The sequence below is a fragment of the Drosophila rhopaloa genome, unplaced genomic scaffold, assembly GCF_018152115.1.
Source record: "Drosophila rhopaloa isolate 14029-0021.01 unplaced genomic scaffold, ASM1815211v1 contig_115, whole genome shotgun sequence".
Classification (NCBI taxonomy): Eukaryota; Metazoa; Arthropoda; class Insecta; order Diptera; family Drosophilidae; genus Drosophila; species Drosophila rhopaloa.
The window spans coordinates 9,352,896-9,374,979 of record NW_025334990.1 but is presented as its reverse complement, the minus strand read 5'-3'; the positions used below and the strand labels follow the sequence as shown (position 1 = coordinate 9,374,979).

The 22,084-nt window shown below is 40.8% G+C and overlaps 1 protein-coding gene across 1 annotated transcript; it reads left to right on the top strand.

The window, feature by feature from the left end:
- Positions 1 to 20,337: 20,337 nt before the first annotated feature.
- On the top strand, positions 20,338 to 20,601 carry LOC108042826. Its single transcript, XM_017121286.1, has one exon. It carries the CDS (start codon positions 20,338 to 20,340, stop codon positions 20,599 to 20,601), a length of 264 nt encoding a protein of 87 aa, XP_016976775.1.
- Positions 20,602 to 22,084: the final 1,483 nt, after the last annotated feature.

Here is a 22,084-nt window from a genome sequence, read left to right as displayed (position 1 = left end):
TCAGCTAATAGATTTGCATAAAACATGTCGTTGCAGTCACATAAATTTTCTCTAACCCGCCGGAGCCGAGAAAAGATAACTCAATAATTTATTTGCTTAACAAATGTAGATACAACGGCTGTTTATGTTTGAGGTAATTAATAAAAGCTGTGTTTTCTGTCGCACTCTGTTCAAATTTTAGCTTATTTTTTTTGCCTGCAACTGCACTTCACGGTGGACTGAACTGGCATTTGGCAAATCATGATTTGGCAATCGTGTGTGTTTTCGGGTGCAACACCTCGAGGTTCTGGCCGCTGAACTTTCGAATCTGACGTGCCACAGTGCCACAAATACCCGACACCTAAACGATCTAACTTACAATTTATACAAATTTATGCACAGAAAAAAGTAGAACTAATATTACATTTTCTTTTTAATCGATTGGAATTTAAAGTACCTCATTCTGAAATAAAAAAAAAAACTTAAAAAAAAACAATAAAGTAATTTTCTATTGTTTTTCCCTATTACAACACTTTGTATTTGCTTATTGTTTTTTTAAGTCCCAAAGTCTTGAAAATTTGTTTCTCTGTAAGATTAGCAGTGAGTCGAACTATGTGTGTTTGGGTCACCAGTTCTGCATATGATTTCATTTGGGGGCAACTGGTTTGGTTTCGCCTCGGATTTTGGATTTCTTTTGGGGAACCGTGCAGTCGCAGTCGCCAGTTATCTACATAATTAATGCATGTCTCGGGCCACACGAAAACATGCAAACCACTGGCATATTGACCCAATATCTAGGCAAAGGGCTTGACATTTGTGGAAACCCAGCTGGAAAACGAACAGAAAAAACCGAAAACGATGAACGGAGCCAGCTAAAAGCCAGGCAACATCGCGTGCCAAAAAGCCACAGAGCTTTATTGGAATATTTATGCCTCTGCAAGTCAGGCAAATAATTAAAACGAAGCAATGCCGCAGAGAAGGAAAAAAAAACCCAAATAATTATGAACGAAGACCTGGGAATGACACAAAACGCAGAGAGACAGAAAATACTTTCGGGCTGTGATTGATGATGGGTCGTGCGGATTCGAACAGAAATATATTTGTTTTAAATTTGTTATTCATTTATGTCAGGGCGAGCGAAGAAAATGTTTCGTGGACGGCACCTATCGGATTTCATCAGCGAAGTTTGCCTGAAGGAAGGCTCCTTTGATCACGAACAACTCCCACTTGGCCATCAGAAGAATTACAAAAGACCAGGAATCAGCGTGGCATCATAAATAAAGTGTTTTATTATATTCAAGAATTTATGGCACTATATATCCAGTGGAACACAATTGATAATTGCTGTCGTCTGCTTTTCTTCTCGTTTCTTCGCTTTTCACAACCATTTCTTCAGCCAACCGGTGAGCAATTAAAACGGTCCAACCGACGTTTTCCAGAACGCTGTTTTTTACAATTCTTTTATGCTTTTGATTACGATTTCGGCGCCTCGTCGAACGACTCGCGGGGGGGTCAGAGTGCTCCATAAAAATAAACCATATTCCGATGGGTCTGAAAAAACTCAATTCCAATCCGAATTCAATTTTTCAACAGAGTTGTTGGCCCCGCTTTGTGACACCTCAATAAAATCAGAAATGCTGCTTTTTACCCACCGGGGAGGAAGCTGCAGTCCGTCCACTACTCAATCCAACCAAACTGGCGCCGCTGGAAGTGGATGAGCCATGTCCGCCGACTGGCCAAGATGGGTATGCATAAGTTAGGAGGGGATCGGGACAACAACAATAACAACACGACCAAATTGAAACAAAATTGACCCCCCGTGGTAGAAAAATTAAAATTTTATTTGTTTAGCAGGCGGCGTGACAGCAACACAAACGACAGGTTCACCGCGACCCCGACAAATATTAATCAAATTCGTAATACAAACAGCACGACAAACAATATAACACTTTCGAAAAATCCTAGAGCGCAAATCCAATTAATAAAATCAACATTGTTGTCGCCGTATCTGTATCTGAATCCGTATCTGTATCTATTTATTCTCCACCGGGGCTCTGGTTTCGTTCTCGGCGATTTAAATATCACAAGTGGAAATCAGTGGCCCACGCTGAGCGTAGAATTCACATCTGAATACACAATTTGTCCATTAATTCATTAAATTATGCTTTATATATTCACAATTTGAATAAAATGTATTTTTGCAGAGAAACAGGCTGGGTTAGTTCGATTGTTAAATTAGATTTGTAAAATTTAGTTTCACTTGTCATATTCCATTTTAATTGAATTTAACCTATTAAGCTTTTAAAATAAATTACAAAGTATCATAAATAAGTTAGCAATTATATTTTCAGATATTGGTAAATCTACTTAACTTAGTTTGCAGTGTAATTAATTTTTCTTTAAGAGTATACAAGGTCGTTGTTAAACTGTTATACTAGCCAAACATAATTAGCGTCTTTCCATTTACGGCTGACTACCAAATTCGCCTTAAATTGTTATCTCTAATTTTTATATATTGTCAAATTTTTTAAATCATTAAGTCAAAGCAATTTTTTAGTGTCACAAGCGAAATTAACAAAATTGAGCCCCGGTATTTGATTAATTAAAGGAAGAGGCACACACATATGGCACAGACAGTCGGGCCCACACAGATACGCACGCACACTCGCACACCCACACACCTACACACACACACCTGTGCCCAGAACTTCGGCATCGAGTTGAGTTTGTTGGGCAAAGTTGAGCGTTGCGGGTTAATTACCATGTCAAATTCAAACAAAAACAACAAAAGCCAAGTACGCCAGCGAAAGGAGGTAGTTTATCATTATAGCAACAAAAAGAACACGAGAAACGGTAGTCAACGAAAATAACAGGCTGGCAAAAGGTTCAAGGCGGCAGTGCGTACGGTCAGGGGGCGTGGCACTGGGGTGCCTAAGTAAAACCTTTTCTTATCATAATTACGCACAAAACGCAGAGACAGGTAGGCCCAGGCAGCTCGGAATATAATTGAGCAATGCGTGGGCGTTGGAAAGACCACGGAAATAGTGAAAGGTAGAAAGAACACGGAAAAAAATAATTGAATTCCTGGATCATTTTAATCAAAATTTTTTTTTAAATATAGATATGTTAATTTTTAGAGCATTTGGTAATAATTATTATCTTACCTTTTTAATATCTTGAAAATTTCATTTAAATAAAAATTGATATATCACATAGTTTTATAAAGCATACTAGGAGTTCCAATGATAAACAAAATTGTTTTTAAATTATTTTAAAGAAGTTGTATAAAAGCATAACATGTTCAGAATTGGAGTAGTTATATTGTAATTTAAGGTTATTTTCTATCAAAATGAAAAATATCGAAATGCTTACTCATTCAATTTGTTCTATATGTTTATTAAGCCATGTGTATGTTAATTTATAATTATGATCTTAGGTAAGTCTAAGTGATATTATTTTAAAAATCAATCAAAATATACCTCTTGAAAGTATACATAAGTACCTTATCAATTAATGTAAGCATTTCATAAACTAGTAGTATTTCTTTTTAAATACTACATATATAAAAGGCTATTAAAGGAAATAATTTTCAGTTTTTTGCTTATTTTTTCCCAGTGCATTCATGGATAAATGCTAAGTTCGGACAGGGACAAATGCAAATGCCCGAAATGATCGTCTTTGGGCGCGAACCCATCTAAACGGAAGTCAAACACTGAGCGAGTGAAAGGGAGGGATGCATCGTGTCAGAGTGAGAGGCAGCACCCGCATTGCAGCTGCCCTCTTTGCCCCGTGGGCGTGGCACACGCCCAACTATCCAAACTATCCGAGAACTGAGCCGGTCTGAATCGAGCTGAGCGGAGTTCGCCCACGCTTCGCTGGCGATTTGCGCACTTAACAGACATCCATTTATAATCGCCGGCCAGCCGTGCGGACAGCCACCATCCTCTGCGACTACACTGCTATACTATATATGTTTGTATATCCGACGTGTATGTCCAGTCGGTTTGATGGGAATGGGGAATGGGGACCCACACCCAAGACAGAGTGCGTAGTAGATTATAATGAAATTATGCATACAAAACATCGCTCATATATCAAGCGAGAGCTCGACGACGGCGGCCAAGTGACGGCGCGTATTAAAATAATGACTTAATTTCGTTGAGAGGCCCTTCAACAGAGCCCTGCACACATTCCTGTCATTCTGACCGCCCCCAACTCCCGATCCCTGGATCATAAACCATATGTGGGCACTCCACCTCCACCTCCACCGACAGTTGCATTCGACTTGGCGCGTTAATTGCCATTTGGCTGTCCAACTAAGCGCCCAGTCATGGACATTTGGACATTTGGACATGGAGCCGAGGGCCTTATCAGCAAACGTATTCCAATATTATGCACGACAATTGGGCGCAGAGAATGGCGCATAATCTAGCTGCAAATGCGTCATGAATGGCCGGACTGACAGATGGATTGTCAGATTGAGGGATTTTAGTTTTAGATTTTAGCCTACAGAAAGGTCACGTTACATTGACCTACATTCAGGAAAGTAATTTTCCAATACAACTGCATTTAATTAAAGCCCTGTATTGACTAGTTTTCATAATTAATAGTTAAATTTGCCTCTTTGTTCTTATTAGGCTTATAACTTGGTACAATTACCTGATTACTTGTTAATTTATTTATTTGCATACTGTTTGCTTCAAGTAACAAATGAAGGCTTGTTAGGCTTTTGGGACTTGTTAAAATAATCTATTATTTAGTATAATATTGTTGTCGGCAGGGATGCTAATATTCGTGAGATAAATTATATTCAAATAATCAATTAGGGCAGACAGAAATCCATGCACCTGGACCACTGAAATCGGAATGACCTGTTATTTAAGATTCGTTAACCTTTCCATTTGCAGACTACTTCTCAATTCAGAGACAGTGTGGTTGGACTGCCCACGCCGGGGTTAACATTTCTTCCAGTCGAGCAGTTGTCACTTTTGGTATGCCTGACCCATTTCATCATCTCCGTTCAGCGTGGTCATTGTCGCCGGAATCCATCCATTTGGGCCTGTCCGCTTCATTTTCCACTGCCCGACTTGGTCTTCTCTGGTCTGGCACACTCAACCGACAGCTGTCATAATTAATTTCGACTCTCTCTCTGTGGTAATTAAATATTTTCGTGCAGGTTCTTCAAGTGCCAGACAATGGTGGTCGTCGGTGGTCGGTGGTCGTTCGCCTCCGTTTTGAATTTCAGGCCAGTGCCAGCTCTGATTAGCCCTTTGAAGTGTTGCATGATGAAGGAGCTGGATGGTGATGGTGGCCAGAGCCTCATTACCACCGGTCCGGCTTATCGGCAACAACTCAATAATCACCCAGAAACCCGACCAGTAGTACCCAACTCAAACCAAGACAAAACTCCCCCCCAACTCGATACGAAACCCAGCCATCAGTCAAAGGTGCTTAGAACTAAATTGAAATTGCCGACGAACGTCCGTTTGTGGCAACTTTTTCTTTGGGGCCCAGCCCCACAAAGTGGATTTTACTTAAAGACCAGCCAGGAGTGGGTTGGCCGACATCAGCTAACCGCATTGCATTGTTTCGAAGGGTTTCGAGGAGCAGGTTGTGGCTATGGTCATATGCACGCGGCCGGAAACGACCTTGGCACGTTATCGTCGAGTTTTCATCACTTTCATATTCATACAATTTTCGAACCTGCCCAGGACTTCAGTGCCCAGGCATGCATACTACTTCAACGGGTGATGTGGGGGGTGGAAGGAAGCCGGTGTCCAGGACATTGTGGGCCAACTGGCTGCCAAAGCCACGGGTATCTGTGTCCGGGAATCTCGACTGCCCAAACACACTCGTTCGTTATGAGTTTTCTTTGTTACCGGGAACAGTTTTAATGGCCTGACCAGCTCGAAAGTGGGCGGGAGTGAGGGTAACTCTCTGAAATCTGCTCGAATTTCATATTTCGTTGTGACAAGCCAGTCGAGAAGGTGCCAAGCAATTGACAGCTAAGCGAGGGCATGCGGTAACAGGATACTTTCGAGCTGGCCACAAAAGTATTCAGCATTTTAGAACTTTGTTCCGAAAAATGGGCAGCAAGCCCGGACAGGAAATACTGGCCAAAGTGATGGTAGTGCAAAACGTAGAGCTCACGAACAACACAATTCAAATAAGTGGTTCAACTAGGCCACAATTAAAATGCCATTAATTTTTAGTACTCGCAGAACGTGTGTTACCATTTTGGGGTCGTTCTTCTGGTCGAACAAACCCCGTTTGCCTGTTCCCATGGCACCTGGATACCTGTAGCTCACGGCAGTTACACCTAACTGCCGCACGTTAGCAAACAGTTATGGTCCTCGATACGCAGTAGTTGGCCATTAGAGTGACACTGACTGGCAAGCCAAGTTGGAGAGTGTGGGGTCGGACATGGCCCACAACTTGTCATTAGACAAATTCAATTTTATGCCGGGACAACAGCCAACAACCCACTGGCGACCACAACATTTTTCGGTGGGTGCTGCCATACAAATTCTATTTAATTTTCTCAACCCCCTCCCTCCTTTCTAACCCCTTCTTACCCCTTCTCCGAGTGGGGGAACTCCACCTAATGTGCACATTGGCACGTTCGCTTTGTTGACACAACTGTACAACGCATTGTGGCAGAGGAGCAGGCACAGTATGGTGAAGTTTATTTCGAGTGGAATCGCCGCTTTGCCATATCTCAAAGGACATTACAATGCAGATAGACCCGGGCAACTGAGTGACTGGAACGGTGTTCGCCACCTTTGGAGTTCCACAGAGATGGAGATAGAGAATTGAAATACCAGGCGGACCCATATGAGTGGGTTCTGAATACCCAAATTACAGTGGTGCCAGTTGTTTATCTGCAAAATACATAGTTTAGAATATTTCACTTTTAAAGTATTTCTATTGTAGCACAGATTAAACGCGAACACCGTGAAGCTCTGCGAGTAAGGTTAAAACAAAATTTGATATGTTCATCTTTTTATGAGTTTATATTAGATATAGTTGCTATTTCAATATTAAATACGTATGTAAGCAATAAGTTTTAATTTCCACGAATAAGGAAAGACTAAACATATTTCCCATCCTGCAGTTCTTATGTGCTAGCCTAAATTAGTCAAAATTTGTTGTCTTAATTTTTATCTTTTTAAAGGTTGGCTTTTTAATTTAGCCGTTTTATGCATGTATTATAGTACACTCATTTTAAAAGGTCAGAATATATTTTAGTGCAAGATTTTAATCTTTCTTTAACTTCAATTAAAATTTTATTTGATATATCGATTTTGGTAGAAATTATGATTTTTCCCCAGTTATCGACTGTAAAATATTAACTTTCCTGCAAAAATCATGAATTAAACTTTATAAAACTGCCAAAAATTATAGATTTTTTCCCGATTTTCACCACACCTAGCTCCACTGTACCGGCTGTCAGGTCGCGAGTGTTGCTCCAGCTGACGGCTGCCTCACTGTCTGAATGTCTGAATGTCTGACTCTTTGGATGGCTGACTGGCTGACTGGCTGCGGCATCGGGTGGCGTCCTCTTTGGTTCAGTTAGTGGCATTGTCACGACTTCTTAATGTCATTTTATCAAAGGCGAGTCGCGGCCGGGACCAAAGGACTCGGGACTCGGGAGCCAGGACCTAGAACCCAACAGCCAACAGGACCCAGCACACGTGTAAGGCAGCCGCACAACGCCGCGTATACGTGATGGGGTTATTATTGCTGCCGCTGTCATTGTGTGTAGTTGTTGCCGCTGCTGTTGTGGCTGTGTTTGTGCTTGTGCCTCGTTGTGTTCGATATGTTTATATTTGTTGCGCGGTTTTGCGTGTCCCTTTTACATGGGAGCAACGTTTACATTACCAACACAAACACACGCACCGAGCACACGCACACAGACACATTATTACGACTTCATAATGTGTTTGTGTGAGCGGGGCGCACAAGTGTGTCGTGTGTGTGTGATAAGCGTGTTCGTATCAAACGACATTTGGCGAAAATTTTATGGCGTATACCCAAAAATTGCCAAGGCCCCCGAAACCCTCAACCCAACCTTCAACCCACCTCCCCAGACCATGTCATCTCGTCCCATTTTGTGTATCTTCTTTTTATTATGCGATTTGTTCAACTTCATTTTATTGCAAACACACTCGCCCAGACAGACTGATGCTGATGTGAATTGGTATTGGTGTATTTAAAATTTTATAGCAAACATTTTTATGCGCAATCGATCGAAAGGTTTCATTACATTTTAATGAAACGGCACAGAGTCTCGGCTTGACTTCCATTTGAGAAGAGGTTTGCCAAATTGCCAGGTAAAATGCTAAAAGGTAAAGGGCTGTGGAACGAGGGGGCAGTTACAGATGGCATAAAGGAAACTGAATGGCTTCTGTGACCCGTTTTGCTGCTCAATTTGCGAAAGTTTATTTCGGCCCCCGCTTATTTGAAATTTAAATTCGTAGGTGTACCGCCACACAAGACTTGGGGGGGGGGAATGTTTTGCACGCCACTGACAAATGACACTTTAATATAATCAGAGAGCAGCGCCGGCGAAGCCTTGACATGCCATTCAGCTTGAGATACTTTGCCATCTCCCAAATGCACTTAAACATTTAGTAAATGCGCTATAGAAAAATCACTTTGCAAGGCACAAATTTTATATACCCCCTGTAAATGCGCACATAACATATGCAACTGACACACATTTTATGTGCGAGCTTTCTGCTTTCCGCCATATATAAATATATATATCTTGTATGTGCGGACCTATATGAATTTATGCTATTGCCAACGACTGCCAATTCGCATAAATGTCACGTACGTCAGTTTGTCATTTGCGTAAAGGAGGTTCTGTTCCGTTCTGTTCAGTTCGGTTCGGTTCGGCTTGGTCCTGCCCTCTTCAGGATCCCCGCTGCAATTTGACTGACTGCACACGAGAGCTCCGAAAAAAAAGGAATAAAAGACTGCCGAGCGACAGCCGCAATTCCATGTCTCATATCTTATACATATGAATAACGCATACGCACTGTGTGCCGGCAAAAGTTTTCAAAGAGTTCAAATTGCTGGCATGCGTCGTATATGCACAGGCGACTAATTAAAATTTTATGACGCCCCATGCCTGTGCGAGTGTTGTGTGCGTGGGAAAATTCATAACAATTTTGCCAAAACGCTCTCGAGCTATTTAAATATTAAATGAGTTCAGATTTTTGGACAGCCCCTGACAATTTGGCTACTTAAAAAATTTAAAACACAGGAGCTTCATTGTTTCACTTCGCCCGGCAAAGATTGTTCATGTCGGTTATTTATCAAATTTCAGAGTTCATTACACTTTCTGGCTTCGTTGGCTTAGCCTTGTCGATGGCAGGCATTAAGCCGCCTATAAACGGCGATGTCTTCGCTTCAATTGTCAATTATGTTAAACAAAGTTATTAAATTACGCAAAAATAAGGCAGCCAAGCGGCAGCGTGTCAAGTCAAGGGGATTATACATACGCAGCGTGGGCCAGGTGGATTCGGCTTTTCGCGACAAATCAATAAGCTGTGCGGCGATGGCGGGCTCAGGTGTCGGGATTTCCTACTTCTGGGGGATGACTCCTTAAAATTTCCATTTAGCATAAAACCCGCGCGCTATTAACAGACTCGGAGGCTGCGGGGCCAACAGACACAACACCGGGAATTACGCCACTCGGCACTACACACTAAAATATGCAGGAAGTGGGGGGCAGTGAGCAGACCCTGTAGACGCTTTTTAATGTACCACAGCGGCGGCACAAAGAATGTCTGCCCTTGCCATAGACATCTTAAAAATTCGTTAAAAATAAAAAACACAAAGCGGCAACAGCAGCATCAGCAGCCAGAGGAACCCGCCAACGACTTCCGTGAGCTTAAGCCCAAAAAACCCCGCCCCCAGAGTTTACCGGCATTTCGCATTACGCATACGCCACCGTTTCGGTCCGCTTTCAACAGGAAGCTCACATTGTTTTCGGCCATATTTACTTGAGTTGGCGGCTGGTCGTGCCCGGGAGCTGTTTTGTGCGCCAGGCGCCATAAGTAACAAATTTTATAAATTATTTAAATTTTTATTCATGCAACGTTGTAAAGTTAAGCCCGCTGACAGTTAGCTAGTTTGCCCCAATGGGGAGGGGGGTGCTGCCGCATTATTTTTTATAATTTTCCCCACTCCTGTCTGGGCCTTACTTTCCCTGCCTGGTCGTGGGCCCATTGTGACCTTGACTCGCTGGCCTTTAAATATTGATAGCGTCCTTTGATCTCAGCCAGGCAGGCCTGACAAGCGGCATTTGAACCGAAAGCCCGGATACGACCTGCGTATTTATGCAAATGCAGGAAGAAGTTATGCCTAATAAAATTCTGGGGCCGGGCAATGTCTTTTGTATAACAATGCAATACTTTTGCTCTCATATTTTCGCATGATTTATGAAAGGAGCGTAGAGAAGATGCGAGCCGAGCTGGGGGCAATAAAAAAGAATGTCGCAGTTTTATGAGCCCCGGCAAATGGCCATAAAATGTCGAGGCACATATGAGAAAATATAAATAAATCGAACGATTATTGACAATTATAATGATATATGGATGCGTACTCAAAAGTCATAAATTGGCAGGCCAAAGGAAGGGTGTGCCGGAGGAAGTAATAAAAGGACCCGGCTGTATTAGCCAACTGGGTAAGTGGAACTTGCTCAAGGGTCACTGGAGCTAAGTGGGTGCAGAAGGCAGTTATGGTTGCGAAATGGAGAATGGAGATTGGGGAATGGGAAATGGAAAATGGGAAATGGAAGGAAGCCAAATATTAAAGTTTACTTCGGCATTAAGCAGTTACTCTGCCCCTTCTCCAAGCACAACATCTCATTCATAGTCCAATGAAGACGAATTCTTCGCGGGGTAATTGCCCTGCTCCACTTCCCACCCAACGGTTCCCATCTAATTATCAATTTAGTGCAATTTGTTTCCCTGGCCGAGCGAAGACGTAATTTCCATATTTGTGATGCATTTTATCTTTGGCGAGTCTCTGACTCAACAGCCTTAATTTGCTCTCGTATTTTCTGCCTTTTATTTTGTCAGATTCTCTATCTGTGGGGCTTTTAAACTATTAAAAGTTGAGTTGTCTGCCACTGATAAAGACTGCCCATCAAACCCAACTGGTTAATTCTTAATGCAAAGCAAACGCCGGACTATTCTTGCTGTTTATTGCAGGCAGAGCAGCAGAAAGCTGTTTGTTAATAAATTAAGTTCTTAATTCACTGGTCATTATGGCAGACAACCCGCTTTTGTGTATGTGTCGTTAATGGCCCGACGCTGAATTTCCCAGAAACTTGTGCACAGAGTTTGCTTATGAGAATGTATTTATTTGCAGCTCGTTTATAAAGTTTTACTTGCCGGGAGAAAATATTTGATTATTTAATTGGTATTGGTTTAAATGGATCTAGCTGCTCGTCATAAATTCTGCTAGGTGGAACATTCATTTTAATTTATGTATTTGTTTATGAAACTTTTATGCCGACAGTGACAACAATAAAACTTCGCCCATATGCCACTGACAGACTTTTTAATAAACTTAATTTTTTATTCATCCCTTTTTACATTTTTTTTTCATCTTTAATTTGTTGCGATAATTTGCTGTTGTTTTTGTTTATGGCCAGCTTAATGGCAAAGTTTTTCAGCGTTGGTTAACCCAATGGCGACCGTAGATTTATGAAATATTTATATGGAAATAAATAAAAGAGAGCATGCATGCACATTTGGCAGATAATTTAAATCAATTGCTGAGAACTGCAATTAGCAGGCAAAGATAAAAATAAATTAAAGGCCTCTGCATAACAAATGGCCCATAATCGGGCCACAGCAAAATCCAACTGGAATCCATTAAATATATGTACCGCTACGTATTTATATAGCTACATATATTTTAATGGCCCAGTCCCCATAAATTATGCCGCATTTACTTTAGAGATAGAAAAAAGCGCCGATGCCGAAGAGCTCCAGTCGATAAATGGGTTGCGGTCGAGCCTTGAATCCTTTAATTTGAACTCGGACCGCCCTCCGCAGCCCGGCAACTTTAGAGCAGCAGTCGCAAAGTCAAAGGCACATTTCAAATGTCGAAAGCAAATAGAAAAAAAGTGAAAAAAGTGGAAAAAGAGTCGAGCTGTGGGCATTAAAATGCATGTGTGTAGTCTGGAGATCTGGAAAAATATGGCCAAAGCAAATTGCTGACTGCGCCAGAGTTGAAAACTTAACAAGTAGGAGTGTGGCATTAAAAGGGTATCGACTGCTGAATACCTATTGATTTTAACTAAATATTAATAATAGAAAAATGGGATATATATTTAAATTTATATATTGCTAAATCAAAATAACAACTTATTTCATAGTTAAAGTTTTCATGTTTTGTTTAATGCATTTCATGGAGTGTTATGTATTCACTTGAAAAATGTATTTTAATTTTGGACTTTTTTATAGCATTAAGTTTTATAGTCTAATAACTATCACTTTATTGATGATCTGTAGAAATCAATCTGACCAATTGAGTTAAATCATACTTGACTCATTTACGCATTTTTATTTTTAAATTTTTCGCTTATCTAAAAAATAAACCCCTCCTTCCTAAAGTATTGAGTTTTTCTTCAGGGTTTGACTTATTTTATGAATGAAATCTTTACTAAGTTGAACCCTTTTTCAGTCGAGATCACCCTCTGCTACCAACCAAATCCACAGAATTTCAGCTTGGGCCCTTGGCCAACAGCGCTGCTTCTTTTTAAATAAAGAGCAGCAAAACGCAAATATCATCGAATGGAATATAATTTATGTGCTCCATTTGCAGTCGGCAGTTCGCCACTCGCACACATATGCTGCTTGGCACTCCGCTGCCCGAGTCCTTCTTTTTCAGCAAGAACCCCCCTCCCCTCACCAGAAATACCCGCATTCTGGGCACTTTTGCATATGGGATCCTGGGCCAGAAGTGGAATGAAAATGGTTGGGTTCGACGGCGTTCAGATGCCGCAGTTAGCGATTCCCCAGTCGCATTTTGGGAATTTTTCTCGTTGCGTTCATCTTTTGGCAAGGTTGCGCCTCCGATCCATAAATATCCGCTGGGCACTACGATCCCTTGGCTAGCAAAGTTTTTTCCCCCACCATCGGCGTATTTGCCAAATTAAATCGTTAAATGCTTGTTAAAAAGTTCGACTTGCCTCTGCCTCGGAGTGTGTATATCCGCATCCATATCCGAAATGCGAATCCCAATCCAAATCTCTATCTGCATCTGTATCTTTGAACTGTTTTTCTGGGCAACTCGCCGACGCTTATGATTTATGCCAGCGCATGTTTTGTAGTTTTTGGGCACAGGTTGCCGTCGAAGAACGTAAATAAGCAGCGGCCAAAAGGCTAAATGGCCAAAACGGCAGACTGGCCAAAAGGGTTGCGGTTCTTGCTTTCAGCTTTCCGCTCCTTTTTTATTTATACTCATACGTTGCCGGTTCGCTGGGGGCCATTAAACAATAAATTAAACGAAAGAGAAATTAAACTAAAGTCGGATTAGTCATCGATGATTGTGGGTTCGCATGAGATGCGCAAAAAGGACCCAGAAGTTCCTGAGAACTGCTGAACATCCTGGGGGTATAAATTTAAGGGTTTAGTCAGAGGATGCATAGGTTTAAAAGAATACACATAAAAGCAAAAGCAGATGTTAGTAAGCATACAAGAAGATTCCTCAACCAAATAAAAATAGAAAAGCGAATCGAATGTGGGAGAAAGTTAAAAGTAAATACATTTAAAACTTCTAATTATCCCAGCAAACGATCCGTTTATAATGAGTCTGCACTAAAGACGACGAAACGATCAATAGATCAACTCAAAACACGCCTTCACTATTCCCAACTAACGATGAATGATCGGCTATAACTAATAACTCCTGTCCTTTGCCCTCCAACATTTTCATCCCCTGCATCATCTGCATCCCGAATCGAGGAGCTAATTGCTCCACCTGCATATTTAATTGTTGGCCGAACATGGCATCTATCATCTGCAGATGATTAACGCTCCGCTGTCCCCTCGATTAATACATCAAGATCGAAGCGGAACCTGCAGCAAACAAGGGAACACGACGAACCACCAACACAAAAAAACAACGCTGTCACAATAAATTTAAATAAATTGTTGACAAACGCCAATAAACATAAATCGTTGGTGTGCAGCAAAGCAAAGCGGGGAATTGTGGTGGGGATCGAGTAGAGAGGGCCGGAAACCGCACTGTCAATCAAAAAACGTGGAAATGCCGAGAAGTGTAGATGCCAAGCGGGACTTGGTTGCATAATCTGTCGCAGGGTGGTGTTGCATAGAGAAAAAATATCCGAAATATGGGTCATTGTGTTTGCGATTGTTTGGCTTATCTTATCTTACATAAGAAAACCTCGAAATAAACAATAAAATATATTCATGCTTTACGATTTAAAATTGAAATTTAACTTGTATATTATTTGGGTCTTAGTTATAGGATAAATAATATTTAGTTCGTTCTTTGTTTTAGGATAAATTATATTTCGTTCAACAACTGTTTAATTTAAGTTAATTAAGTTTTTCTGGATTTTACAAAAATTATGAACATAGAAAAATTGGTTCCCTGACTTAAGGCTCACTTCTAAGAGGTCAATGGCATATGGTTTTTGTCAATCAACATCTGTCGTTGGAACAAGATGTTAGGCCAATCATTATCTTGACAAGCTTGGTTTTTAAATACAAATTCTTTTTTCACAATAACTCACCACCCTTCAGTCCCATTTAATTATCACAAACAGTTTATAGTACAATTTTTCTTTATTGTTTGCCCCCTTATCATTCCCTTTGAATGCTGAATACATTTATTTTTCTCTGCGGCAGATGGAACACACGTGTGCCTGTGACGCTGGGCGATAATTAGACGGGCAGTGTTCGCGTTTGTTTATGCAAATCGGAATACGTAATAACTCAATTAGATGTTGCAAGTTGCAAGTTGCGACCGACTAGAGGGTTTCTTTCAGCTCTCTGATTGCTCGAATGCGGGCAACTGGCACATTGACCGGGCGAACTGCTCCTCCTCCGCCTTCCTTTTTTTTCCACTTGGTTATTGAGTGCTGGCCTGTGTACGGGGTTTTTAGCTTTATTGATGTCCCGCTGCTTTGTGGCGGACAATTGTCGTCATCGACAGCGACCTCGTCATTTAATTGTAAGTGAAACTACGCTCCGTTGTCGCATATTGTGTATACCCTGTGTGGTGCGGCACACTCTCCATGTGTCGCCAGTATGTGAATGTGATCCGAGTTTCCCCCATTGTGCGAGGTCAACAACCAGAGATACGACATCGTCATACTCCGCCAATCCAAGTGGCGTCTCTAGTGCAACACTGTCTTTTTTTCACCCCGCTCTGCAATATGTGCATCTCTATAGTTAACCACCATTGCGTACCATCGGAATCCCGGGCTGTTGACAAAATAAAGCACACTTTAATTGATACATTTGCATTTTATTATAAATGCAGCACTGGGACGGCGCTAGCAATGAATATTTATGCAGCTTTTATGGGTCAGTGCAGCGGCGATGCAGCTGATAAATATTTGCCAGCATCTGGCAATCGATGACAGCCAGCACGAGTTCTGATATCGATTACACGCGAACAGGTGCTGGGTGAGAAATTAATTATTCAGCTACGTTGCATGGCATCTCCGGAGCTCACTTGCTAGCCTGAATTGCAAAAAAAATACAATATTGTAGGCTTCAAAATAATTGTAATACATTAATTGATTTCAGCGAATAATTGGTTGGGAATTATAATCCATTAGCTCTCATGGAACCTTATTATATCAGGTAGTATATTTCCTTTAAATTCCCTTTAAATTGTTTCAAATATATTTTAGATAAAACAATTGAATTTAGCAAGCAACGGGTATACAACTCGAGTGATTATCGAATCAAATTCTGTCACAAAAAATATATTTAATGAATGCTGATGATGTTATACATCATTTTTACCTAGACCTAATCTATATTAATATATCTACACATGTTTTTCCTCTTCATGATAAGCTAAAGCTAGTGTTTAAATGTAAGGAATCTTGCAGTTCATTGGGTTTAAGATGATAGAAAACAGGCATAAAAGTCTGAAAATACCTTAATGCATATAGTAAAGACCTTTTTAGGAACTTAACCTTATATCCCATCGTTGAACAGTCTTAACTCATTGATTCATTGTTTTAAATATTTATTTAAATATTTGTACCATGTAAGCTTGGGTTCATTTCATTTTGCAAACTTTTATTTTTATGCTTCTGCTCCTGAGGCTGATTTTCTGATTTAAAATGTGTATCTTAGATATACTTGTACCAAAACACCAATCAGTGTGTTCATGTGTTAACATTCATATATCTGCCAGCAATCGCCGGTAAACACATTAAGTCTCAGCTGGAGTTGGCGTTGAAGGTTGTGTCGGCTTTGTCGGCGGAGGTTTCTGAGTGATCTGATCCCATGCCCACTGCAGCGGACCCAGTCACATGACTAACCCAGTGGAGTTCGTGGTCCGGGTCCACGAAAGTTGGGTGGGGTTCCGGATCACCTTGCTGGGAGCAGAGCTTATCGCGCTGCTCTGCCAGCGACGTACTCCATTTTGCGTGTGAAATTCAATAAGTTAAAGCGACTGCAGGCTGTTTAGCATAGAAAGACAGACACACGGGTCCACGAACCCGCCCGTCGATGCATATCTCTCTGTATATTGACTAAATTGTTTGCTGGGTGTGGCGCAAAATGCACGACAAAAGTGTTCGTGTTGTTCTCAATGTGGTTGTTGTTGCTCTTGTTGTTGTTGATTTTCTGGTATTGTTTGGCATGTTGTAGTTCAATTTATGACGCTTGTAGCGCTTGACTTTTGCGCAGGCGTTGAAAGCCCAACAACAAGCCAACGTTTTCTGACAACAACTCGAAAATTAAATTGAGCTGCTACGATGTTTGGTCCGTTCTCTGTTTGTTTGCTGCTTTTCTTTGCCTTGCTGATGTCGATGTTTTATTCGATTTTGTGTTAATTTCCATTGAACACAATACGTCACAGTCGAAGGCACAGCCACAGTTATGTTTCGTATGTTTACAATTCCATTTAGTGTCCGACATCCAGAGATTGGTCTCAGGTCCCGGCTCCATTCGATCTATTTGGGCATGACAAGTTGTGCGATCGATTTGATATGTTTACACGGTTCAGTTCGGGAAATTGATATGTCAAACAGTCGGGCGAAATGATTCCGATTGAGATTCCTCTATTATAGTGATGTCGACGGGGAAAAAGCACTCCGCTCAATTCACACTGCAGACTGTTTTATTGCCCAAGTGGGGAAGTCGTTTCTTTTGAATGGTATGTCTTAATTTGAGAACTTCCTACACGGCCAGACCCATTGACCTGATTTCCTTGCGCTTTTATTGGGCATTGATTTGTGGCTTTCCCACAGTCGGACAGCTGAGTTATTGGTGCACTGATTTAATTTACGCACTGCATGCAGTTTACTCTTTGTTGGGATTAGGAAATCACAATTCAATCTGGTTTTTGTACTTGCCTGAAACAATAAAGCAGATTAATTCACAAACATTTCTTCAGCAAGCTTTGGTCATCACAATCACTTTAGAAGCTAAAGTGCATCAAATAATGTTATTATACATTTTCATTTTAAAATAAATAGCTTTGTAAATCAACTTTAAATCTTGCCCTTGCAACTAATTAATATAGAAACCAAATTTGTACATTGCTTATATTTGTATTCATTAAATTAAACTTCAATCTGCGTTAAAATTTACCAGTGAATAAAGTTTCCAGAAAAAAAGTTAATCGATGGCTGCCCATAATTTGGTATTTATACCCGTTACTCGTAGAGTAAAAGGGTATATTGTATTCGTGCAAAAGTATGTAACAGCTAGAAGGAAGCGTTTCCGACCCTATAAAGTATATATATTCTTGATCAGGGTCACTAGCCGAGTCGATATAGCCATGTCCGTCTGTCCGTCTGTCCGTCTGTCCGTCTGTCCGTCTGTCTGTCCGTCTGTCTGTCTGTCCGTATGAACGCTGAGATCTCGGAAACTATAAAAGCTAGAAGATTGGCATTTTGCATGCAGATTCTAGGAGTTCCTACGCAGCGCAAGTTTGTTTCAAAAAGGTGCCACGCCCCCTTTAACGCCCACAATCGCTTATATACGATTTTAAAAATTTAAATATTTCGGAAAAGTAAAAATGCAGTTTTATTGTGTTTATCAATACCTATCGAAATGTAGAAGAGATTTTTCAAATCGAACCATTCGTTAAAAAGTTATGCGTGATCAAAGTTTCTATCTCCATCTCCCTCGCACTCCCTTTACCTGAGTAACGGGTATCTGATAGTCGGGGCACCTGACTATAGCGTTCTCTCTTGTTTTCTGATATGGCAATTAATACTTTGAATGGCATTCAAATGAAATGAATATCAAGCTACATCCGATGCAAAAACAGATTCGCATCGGAATCTGTCAATATCCATTTCGTTTAATCGTTCGGCAGACCTCAATTCAGCCGTTGTTCTCCAATATCAAATCCATTACCCAGTGATTGTTCTCCAATCTCAATTCACACATGCGAGAACTGCAATTGGGCTAATTCCCATTCAATCGGTCGACTGTCGAGTTGGTCTCAATTGTCATAATTACGCCCACTCAGTGGGTTTCTGCAGCTGGGTATCTGGATTTTACATTGTATCTTTGTATCTTTCAGATCGCTTCTAGCTAATTCCACTGACAAGGCGCTAAGCAGCCGCGACAGCTCGGCGATTATCTCCGACAATTATTTGTTGTCTTCGGCCACGGCGCAACCTTGAAATTAAATATAATTATGAAAAAGCATTCCCATTCACAGGCCCATCGAATGATATTTCATATAGTTAGGCCGGCGACGTGCCTCCAATGAAAAATAATTTAAGATGCCGGCGCACGAACACTTCAAAAATAAAAATCCGAGCGCCGAATCAATAAAACCACCGACCCGCCAGCCCCGCCCCCTTCCTCCGGTCCTGCCCACGTCTTCCAGTCAACCAGGCAACCTTTATTTATTTATTTTTTTGTTTCCCCCTCTTTGTATTTTTGCCCAGGCAATTATAATTAACTTCGCGGCAAGTTTTGATTTCTTTTCTGCCCCTGCTCGTTTTCTTTTCTCCTTTTATTTGGCTCTTCGCTGTGCCCATGGGCTGATAATTTTGTTCGCACCTGATCGCGTTACTCAAAGATCAGGTTTTGTCTCCCTCACTCTACACGGAAACAAAAAATTATCTTAATCAATAAACAACAATATAAATAAATGCACACTCTTGGGACATCGTTGTGACTTAAACATTATACCGGATAAATTCTTTACCCGATATCCGATTATATAAATGGGTCTTCGTATTATGTTCTGCTATTAGAAGGAAAACTACCTTCAATAAAAAAAATATTTTTTTACTATTGCATATATTTTTTGATTTTGTAATAAATTTCAGTATAACAAGTAAAAAATCCAAAGACCTTTTACAAGTTTAGAAGTAAGATATACAACTTTGTATGGGCTTAAAAATTAGCAAACTATGTGAATTAGAATATCCGAAAGTGAATTGACGTTAAAGGCCTTAAGTAGTTGTAGCTCTATTACACCAGTTAGAATATAATTAGGCCAACTTTATATAAATTATTAAATAATTTATTCATTTTATATAATAAAAGAAAGAAATCACCATAAATAACAAATTTTTGTTCTGTGCATAGATTTCTGTCTGTATCTGTGGAGAACTGAGTGTAGATCATTAAGAGAGTTAAAGTTCCAGACGCAGATCTGGAATCAGTCAGCATCTGCGGTTGCTCGATTTTGGTAAGTTCTCCTTAGGCCAGCTGAGATTCTTAAAAGCCATTTCCCAAACAAAGGAAACTTTCATTTATCTTCGGGTTTTTACTTTTAAACCAGATCCAACGAAAGTACTTCAGGTTAAGTTAATAGGCTGGGTCTAATGGGTTAATGAGTGCCGATGCCGAGCGAAGGTAATTGGAAAACCAGTTCCAGATCTTAACAACCACCGATGATCAATAATAAGTTGGGGCTGGGATTTGCTTAAAGAGTGGTCGACTTGAAGAATCTAATCCCTGGGGACTTAGCTCTTAAATCGGGTTCTTCCATAAAAGTAAAGCGAAAAGGGTTAACCTTTAAAATTTACAACGTCCCACGGTCGCTGTTTTTATGACAGGCGGCCCACAAAAATGAAAGCTGCAAAATAACCCGAAGGAAAAGCCGAGAACAGCCCAACAAAAAAAAACAAAAACCAACGGAGAAAGGATGGCTCGAAATGAAAATAAAACACAAACCGAAACAGAAATGGAATCTGGCAGTGAGCGAGGAAAATGGAAATGGCAGGAAAATTCAAATCACAAACTCGGTATTTATTTGCGAAGCGTAAATGATTACCACTTAAAATGTGCTCGACTGCCACCTAAAAACCAATTGTTGGAAAAAGCACAACCAACCGAGTGGGTGGAGGGGGGAGGGGGAGAGACTAAGTGGGTGGCGGGCGGTGGAAGGACACAGGAGCAGAAGGAGTGAAAGGACCAAAGGCAACATATGTTTTTTATGCCTGAGCTGTCTAAGTGGATACGGGCGGAACGAGTGCTCAGAGGAGTGCGACAGGGACGGGAGAAAATGGAGGAGGAGGGGGAGCGAGAAGGATGGGGCATGCTGGGCGGGAAAACTGCGGGACAGCTGCCAGAGCTTGTTAGAATCTCCCAAAGGGGGAAATTCCCTGGCAAAGCGAAATATGGAATTCATTAAACGATTCGTTATATATAGAATAAATTGGATTGGAAAAGCAAATACAAATACCCCAAGCAAAATTGTAACAAAACTTGATAATTTTTGATTATTATCGGATTTAATATATTGTTGTATAAATTGCATTAAACATTAATTTTAAAATGGTTTGTATTTTATGGATATTACAAAAATACTTCTCAGACGATTATCACTTAGAAAGTTTATGGAAATGAAAGTATAATGAAATTGAAAAATAAAACATAAATTAAATATTTTAAATTGCCTATACTTCTGTTAAAATATTTATATTTCCTATAGGAAAATTGTGATTTCACTTCTCTACTTCAAATCTATGTTGTTCCCTGGCTAGCTTAGTATTTCCCCCATAAAAGTAACCACTAATAAAAATCATATTAATTATTGTAGAGTATTAAAGCCAAAGCACATACAACCGGTAACCATTCAACATTTACCCATTGTCGCCATAACTTCTTGTACACTTTAAGACTCCCCGTGAACGAAAGAGAGAGTTGATATGCAGAAGGGGAAAAAGGAGACCCACAGACAAAACAAATATGTTAATGTATCTTACACCCAGCGACACGTATTGGTTTCAGTCTGCAATCGTTAGATCGCATATATGAGTGTGTTATTCCGGGGGGAAGGCAGCTTTTCCGGGGGGAGGGCGGCTACAACAAATGGGCGGCCTGTGCCGGCGTCGCCTTTTTCCTGCCTTTTTATGGTCGTCACGGACCGCCCGCAGGACGAAAAGGATTGGGGCGACAGCCACCCACAGATCCACAGAATCATGGTGCACGCCCTGCTCGCACATTATTTTGCCACTTCTTCAGCTGAATTTGAATTAGATTTGTGCAGCGTCTGGCGCGCGTCTTGCCAGCGTGTAAAATAATATATTTATTTTTATTTGCCACACGCACACACAAATACACACAAAACAAGGAGAAAGTCCAACCCCGGGACACAAAAAGTGTTTTGTTTTCCTTTCAATTTGTATTTTTATTATTTTCATTTGTATTATTTTTGTGTGCTCATGAATAAAAAAGGAGTAGGAAGCGACAGCGATAGATGGCCCCAAATTGTATGGCTTAGCCCTTTTGTGTGTTTGCCTGGCCCCAAGAAAAAGTTAACAAATTTTCGCATGAATATTTCGCCTTCTCGAGGGTGACCAGAGGAACAGAGGAGTCGGGACGAGAAGCGACCCTCGGATCCAGATCCTTCCCAACCCATGTTCCGGCCATGTTGACATTGTTTGCTG

Excerpts from the sequence above, each read along its gene's own strand:
- LOC108042826 (XM_017121286.1), top strand. The coding sequence starts at position 20,338 with ATGGCTCGAAATGAAAATAAAACACAAACCGAAACAGAAATGGAATCT.